At 49.0% G+C, this 7,153-nt stretch overlaps 1 protein-coding gene across 1 annotated transcript in view; it reads right to left on the minus strand.

Moving 5' to 3' along the window:
- Window positions 1-5,163, minus strand: part of ptpn13 (protein tyrosine phosphatase non-receptor type 13) — a 30,142-nt gene extending 24,979 nt beyond the window's left edge. Inside the window, exons 1-3 of the mRNA XM_035526888.1 lie at window positions 5,017-5,163; window positions 385-477; window positions 42-132 (exon numbers count right to left, since the gene is read on the minus strand). Of these exons, the coding sequence (XP_035382781.1) occupies window positions 42-132; window positions 385-477; window positions 5,017-5,073 (241 nt within the window). The 5' untranslated portion in view covers window positions 5,074-5,163. The remainder of the gene's footprint in view (window positions 1-41; window positions 133-384; window positions 478-5,016) is intronic.
- Window positions 5,164-7,153: the final 1,990 nt, after the last annotated feature.

Here is a 7,153-nt window from a genome sequence, read left to right on the forward strand (position 1 = left end):
GGAATGAGTGAGTGAGTGAGTGAGTGAGTGTGTGTTCATACCTGTGTCTCTGTCCACTGCTGAGTGGCATGGTATCGGCTTCAGACAGTCCCACTTGGGAACTGAAGCATCTAATCTGTTCTGGTCTCCTAGCTGTGTGTGAGAAACAGCCGTCACCATCTTATTAGCACCACTGATGTAAAAACAAGGTCTCAGGTGTACAGTAATACTCAAACTGAACTCAAGAACCGTCTCTCCCAAACTGAACATGTTGAAAAATTTCAGAAGACACATGTGAACATGAAAATGCACCCACTCCTTATGAAAATAAGGCCCTATTGGTGTGTGCGTGTGCACGTATGTGTGTGTAGGAGACTGAGAGCGCTGAAATGAGGACACACTAACCATTTCTGTAATCTGGATCAGAGGACGTGACCGACGGACTCTCACTGGAGGAGCTATAGTCACTGTGGTAACTTCTGTAGGTGTGCAGAGGGTCTGAAATACAGCAACACATCCACTCATCAAGCCAACCACATCAAGATTAATATTAGCATGAGACTCACTTATACATTCAATAAAACATTACTTTCCACAACCACATTTAATACAATCAACTGAACTCCAATAACTGCTTGTGGAGATATCCTAAGTATTTTGTTTATTAAACAAGTAATAAGTATGATTACCAAAACAGAATCAGTTACTGAATTTAGAAACAACTTTTTAACTAAAGTACACTATCAGTAATTAACTAAAAGTACAGTCAGTAATTACTCAATAATTAACTAAATTACACTGACACTAACTACATGATCGTAATTAACTGAAGTATACGGTCAGTAACTAAAGTACGCTGTTAGTAACAAGGTTACATAAACTAACAAATATAACCATATAAATGCATCTCAATTCACACTTTTTCAGGTTTCTTGACTGATTCATGGTGTAGTTTTGGGTGGGGACAGGCAACTTGGGGGGTGTTCACCCCAATCAGTCCTGTTCACATTACTCATATAATGTGTTAGGATGGGTGGTGTGAGTGATATCCCCTCACACTACTTAAGCAGCTATGAAAAGTTCTAGCTAGTGTACTGGGAGCTCTGGAAAGAGTTGGCCTGTCCTCTGGGATTGCCGGATCCTGCACGGATTTGCATTTTAGCAGAAGAACTGACAGAGTCCTGTGTCCCACGATTGGCGTCTCTTACACAGGTTATAACGCTACTCATCACCATGCAGCAAATTCTCCCAAACCAGAAAATCAGGCCCGTGCGTCAAGCAGGGCTGCATGCCTAGCATTCTGGAAAGACTTCTCAGGGTCAGGAGTTTCGAAATGTAGCTTTTGATAAGCATGGGAATGGCGAAAACGTTCCACTTCACGCATCTGCCATCAGGAACTAAAGAGAAAGGTCAGGCTTCCGAGAAACCAACAGAAGGCCCACAACATGGACCCGGACCCGCTCGCACGCGTGCGCGACGACCCGGACCCGCTCGCACGCGTGCGCGACGACCCGGACCCGCACGGTAAACCGAACAGTCGGGCAAAACTGCAGCATGTTGAGAGCAAGAAAATGAATCAGACTCCTGACCCTTGACCTTTGCGTCATATCACTGCCCAACGCAGACCCGGAATCCCCAAGGTGGTCTGTGATTTTCAGAGCAGTTCTGATGTGAAAAGACAGAGCTTGAGAAGTGTTAAGGGGTGCGCACACGCACACACAAACAAAAAAAACCCACCTTTCTCTGTGCAGTAATATGGGTCAGTTCAGAAGGGTGGGAGAGAAAGAAAGGATGAGAAACAGAGAGAGGGTAGACGCGCGAGAGACGGAGTCTCTGCTCCACTGTCCTTCTGCAGTACAGCGTCCTGTTGTAACCGCCAACAGAGCGACGCCACAGGAGAGAGTAGCAGCCTGCACTGAGAGCAATGATGGGAAAGTCAGGAGCTGTCGCAGTGTACAACACACTGGCGTGTGGGAGGTCAAACGGGACTGAGCGCGCATGTGTGTGTGTGTGTGTGTGTGTGTGTGTGTGTGTGTGTGTGAGAGAGAGAGAGAGAGAGAGCCACTTCCTCTGTGGCCTCTTAACGTCATCACCGAGTTCTCGGTGTAATGGGGTGCGACAGGATGACTGTTTAGAGAAACCCACTGACGTGAACAAAGTAAACATTACACAAGCGGATGCAGGACACAACCACAGGCACTCACACCAAACAGCAGCACTGTGCTGGCCTGGGCTTGGAGAGTTAGTCCCGCCCTGGAGGTTCTGGTTTGTGTGCGTGTTTTTAAAGTACACGGCAGCCTCCGAGCTAATGCCTTCAACATGAGACAGCAGCATGTGACAAGCGGCCCAACAGGCTGAAAGATCAAAAACACTGCCATGCTGCATCGCCCAGGAATGTTTATCTCCGTCAGCTCGTAACACACACCGCAGCGAGGATCAGCCTCGCACACCGTGGGCCTCGAGTCACTAGGAAGAATCGGGACCTGGGGCGGGACGTCCTGCTGTTCCCGCGCCGAAAGAGAGCTCTGTCCGCGCAGTCGCCTTACGCCTGATGTCCACCAATCCTCACCGCCCTCTAGACGAGTTGCACAGTGCAGTGTCTCGCCAAGCACAGGGTCAGCGGGCCAAACGGAAACCTGGCGCTGAACCTTTGCCATTGGTCCGGGCTGGCTGATTCACTTCAGTCACCATGGAGTTGTGACACGTTAGCTGCCTGAACCCTTGCTTTTAGTGTACTATAATAATATTATAAATATCTGATTTTCTGGAATATTATATTCTCAAATTATTTGTTCTCTTCACAAGGCGTGACCCAAAACCTCTACAGGCCGAGTGCACTGAAGAGGCCGTTTACTGGAGTGGAACTAACTCGGGATTCCAGAATGCCGGATCGGATACTGAGCGCACACTGGCACGGTCCGCCTCCAAAATTCCCGGGGTTTTGGGGCTTGGTTGTTCCATGCCTGTGTGCGACTGCTGACTGATCCAGAACTTTCAGGGGCTCCTCGTCTGAGCAAGGCCAGCCTCGACACGGCTACAGTCGTGGGTGGTGTGAAAAATACAAACGCACTTCAATGCCACGTCAGCCGCTGAGAAGCACAAGCATCTTTTATTAATTAGCATCAGCACAGTGGCCCATTTGAGACAATGATACTGACTTGGGTTGGTCAGTGTGAACACCGTGACTCATCGAAAGTGCTCACTCAGAGATTGGTCAGTGTTCAGAACGTCCCAAAAAAAAATTAAAAAAAATTTTTTTTTGTACAGGGCTCATTTGCATATTGTACCTTCCTGAAATATCAGCCTTACAAAGCCAGTATCATGATACAGATTAACAAACGATATATCGTGCAACTTTGAAAAACTTAAAAAAAAAAAAAACTTTTAAAAATTGCTACTCAGGCAGGAAACACAAATGGCTTTCCATTTTTTCAAGTAAATAAATCAAATGAACGAACAAACAAGCAAACAAACATACAGAGAGGAGAAGGCAAAGTGGGAGGAAATGGAGAGACAAATGAAGCAATTACGGATCCATCGGAAGGCGCCCCCTCACCCACGCCAGCCGTCCGGGGTCCGGTGCCATTAATCAACACTGCTGGGCACTAAAGTAAACAGGAAGGCCGAGTTACTGAGGGTGGGCCGAGGACCTTTAATCTGGGTCGAGCACAGATGCCTCGCTCCGCTCTGCCCCGGCTCATGGGGAGCATTCCGCACTCCGGGCGGCCAAAGCTAATGAGCTCCCGTTGAAACCATGTCAAATTAGAAGGCGAAACCAGGGCCCCCTGCCGGTCTGCGTCTCTCCGCGGGGCTGCGCGTGTCTGTAGCCTTAAGGCTACACACAGGCAGAGGGAAGATGCTCTGTGGACTGGGATTACCGAGGCATGGAGAGTGAATTCCAGATAGAAATCATTTTAAATCATTTTTAAATGTTAATAACTCTGCTAATAGCTTTGGCATCAGTTGTTACAGGGGATGGTGACCTCCCCCCGCCAAAAGCTCTGCAGATTAAATCCTCTCCTCGTGGCCAACCTCTGACTTATAAAAGTACCAATAAAGGTCACATGGTTTTCCACTGCGCTTGCTGCGTGCGAGAGAGGGAGAGTGTGTGAGCGCATGCAAGAGAAAGAAAGAAAGAAAGGAGTGGGTATACACACAAACCTTGAGATGTGTGTGTGTATGTGAGAGAGAGAGAGAGAGAGAAACAATCAGGGTTTGGTGATGTGTTCAAAAATGGAGGAAACCAGAGAATAACAGACCTGCACTCCTGCACAGAACCACAAAGAGAGTGATGCAGAAACGGAGGGATGGACAGACGAATAAAAAGCAAGAAAGAAGACGAATCAGAACCCAAGGCACAGAACAGTTGCCAAGGGACACGTCTACACCTCTACAGACGGGTGGAGCATCACCTCCATTCAGAGGAAAAATAGCTGTATTTGTGCAAAAACCAGAAAATATTAGGGTTTGGCCATCATGTGCACTGGATTTACTGGCACATGTACTGGGTGGGCGGCGGTTCTAGAGCACTGGGGGTTCAGCTCCTGTACGTTTCAGACGCACTCTGGTTCATTACTGTTCAGATCTTCAGTTCCAACAAACATTCATGTATAAAAACCCTTTAATACATCAACTCCTTTTTGAAAAGGAAAGAAGACAGCAGAGAAAGAAGTGAAGCATGAAAGCAACTCACACACACACACCCACACAAACGTGTGTGAGCGTTGAAAGCCTACAATTATCACTCCAATTAATTCCAGGAATCTGAAATCCACTGCTACTCTGAGTCACAACACACAATCCTGCCCAGCCTCAGACGCACTCTTCACACACACACACACACACACACACACACACACACACACACACACACACACTCCAACTGCCCCAAATTCAGAAAGAAATGTGTGTGTGAGTCACTGGTCAGCCCACTCAGAGCACACACACATGCAGGAACACACACGTTATATGACAGAACCCTGGTTTTCCCTGTCTGAGATATCACCGCCCCTCTGTGCCAAACCCTGTAGCACTCACCGTCCAGGGCCTGAGAGAGCGTGTGCAACTTCCTGTGCCTCTCCCGGAGCTTGTCATAGGCTCCGCCCACAGACTGGGCAGACCGGTGGTGCGCCTTTCTGTTGTCCAGACTGCTAAACTCGGAGAGGCGCACGTCCCGGACCCGCGGTCCTGCTGAGCAGGTGCTGAGGGCGGAGCTTCCCCGCCGCGCGTCCTCCAAGCCGCCGAAGCGCAGCGCGTCCGGGTCCAGGCCAGCCAGGTCCACAGCAGACGCCCAGTTCTTCTTCCTGTGGTAGGGCAGGGGGCGGAGCTCGGCCTCCGGGGGCCGGCCCCGGGCCTGCGGCTGAGGCCGGTGGCGGGGGCGGGGCTCGGCGGAGGTAGCAGACGCCGGGCCGTAGTCGGAGGGGCAGAGGCCGTCTTCCGCTCTCAGCGAGTCTTGGACGGGCAGAGCGCCCATGGAGCGGCTCAGACCACGGTTGAGCACACTCAGGTCCTGGGTTCGGGCTCGGTACCGCTCCAGTACACGGTGGGCTGCACTTCTCCCTGTACAACCAGGAGGAGGAAGAAAAGAAATCTGGGTTTTTTCCTGTTTAACCAAAGATTTAAAAATAGCAGCTTATGGGGTAAACAAACAGTCTTGCACTTTCTTGTATTAAAACAGAGTAAATACTCCCAGCATGAACAATAATATAAATATTTAAGACGAACACCGTTATTATTGCATCGCGTGCAACTGTAAACAAACCTTTGAAGGGTTAATTTAGCACAGTAAACACTCGTGCACGTCACGGGTGGAGTGAAAGCAGGAAACAGAAGCGTCCAGTAAATGGTCCAGATCAAACAGACCCTTTTCTTCCAAAGAAGAACCAACCGCACCTTCAGCTAAAACACTGACGCGTTTGTATCCACGACAACCGAGCAGAGTGCCGGGCTCTGATGACTCACTGGACCGCAAAGCTGTACCATGGAAGACCAAGGAACCAACAAGTTTCAGGCTTCATCCCAGTCAGCTTCAAGCGATTCAGGATTAACAGGGAGGAAGGGTGATCTGTCAGACTGGTCTGGTGAGAATCCAGCACAACCACAGGGTTTGTACTAGATTAGCTTGGGGCTCAAAGTGTTTATAGTCAAACTTTCCGACATGGAGAGAGAATGAGTGACACACACACACAGAGAGAGAGAGAGAGAGAGAGAGAGAGAGAGAGAGAGAGAGAGCAGGCAGTAGTTAGCACTAGAACATAAAACTCCACGTGGAGTTGAACCCGTGTGAGAGGGGGGGGGGGGGGTCACAGGTCCAAGATTCCTGTTAAATCTCCTTTAAGAGGGTCACTGCGCCTCTCTGGACATGCCGTCTGTGTGGGGCAGGCAGCCACAGAATAACGCTCCTGCAGAAATATAGCGCTCTGATCAGACTCTCAGCAAGAACGGCCACGATGACATACACAGAACAACTGCTGCGAAAATCCGAGAGAACACAACGCGGACGGGGCAGCAGACGTCCTGGCATGGCCTTGAGCAGGAAGAAGGCAGAAGACTCTTTGGAGACATCAGACCACAAGCAATCCAGTCCTCAGAAAAGAAAGAGAGAGAGAGAGAGAGAGAGAGAGAGAGAGAGAGAGAGAGAGAGAGAGAGAGGGAGAGAGAGAGAGGGAGGGAGAGAGAGGGAGGGAGAGAGAGAGAGACTCTGTGGAGCAGGAAATATCTGTGTAGTTAGTCCCCAGCCAAGCTTACATAAGTTGCCAGGCCTTGTTTATGTTCTCTGTGGGTGTATTTAAAAAAAAAAAAACAACAACAACAACAACAAAAAAAAACGCACAGCAGCTCAGTAAACCGCCGGGAAGAACTGGTCATATTTTCCAAAATTAAACTGCGTTTCTGGTTTGCGGTGTGACGCTCATCAAGACTTTTGTCCATCTGCACACTGCTCTTTGGGCGGAGCAGGGACAGAGAGTAGGAGAAAAGAATATCTTAATTGAGTGGAATTTTATACTCATCAGTAGAGGGGGGAAAAAAATCATTTTCTTCGTTTTGGAAGAAAAGATTAAGGGTTAAACCTCAAAGATTAAGGGTTGAACCATGAAAGATGGAGCAAGGTGGGAAAACTGTACCTCTACAACCCGATCTCCCTCCCGCCCTTTGACCTCTAGAGCCCGCACTC

The sequence above is a fragment of the Electrophorus electricus genome, chromosome 6 (assembly GCF_013358815.1).
Source record: "Electrophorus electricus isolate fEleEle1 chromosome 6, fEleEle1.pri, whole genome shotgun sequence".
Taxonomy (NCBI): Eukaryota; Metazoa; Chordata; class Actinopteri; order Gymnotiformes; family Gymnotidae; genus Electrophorus; species Electrophorus electricus.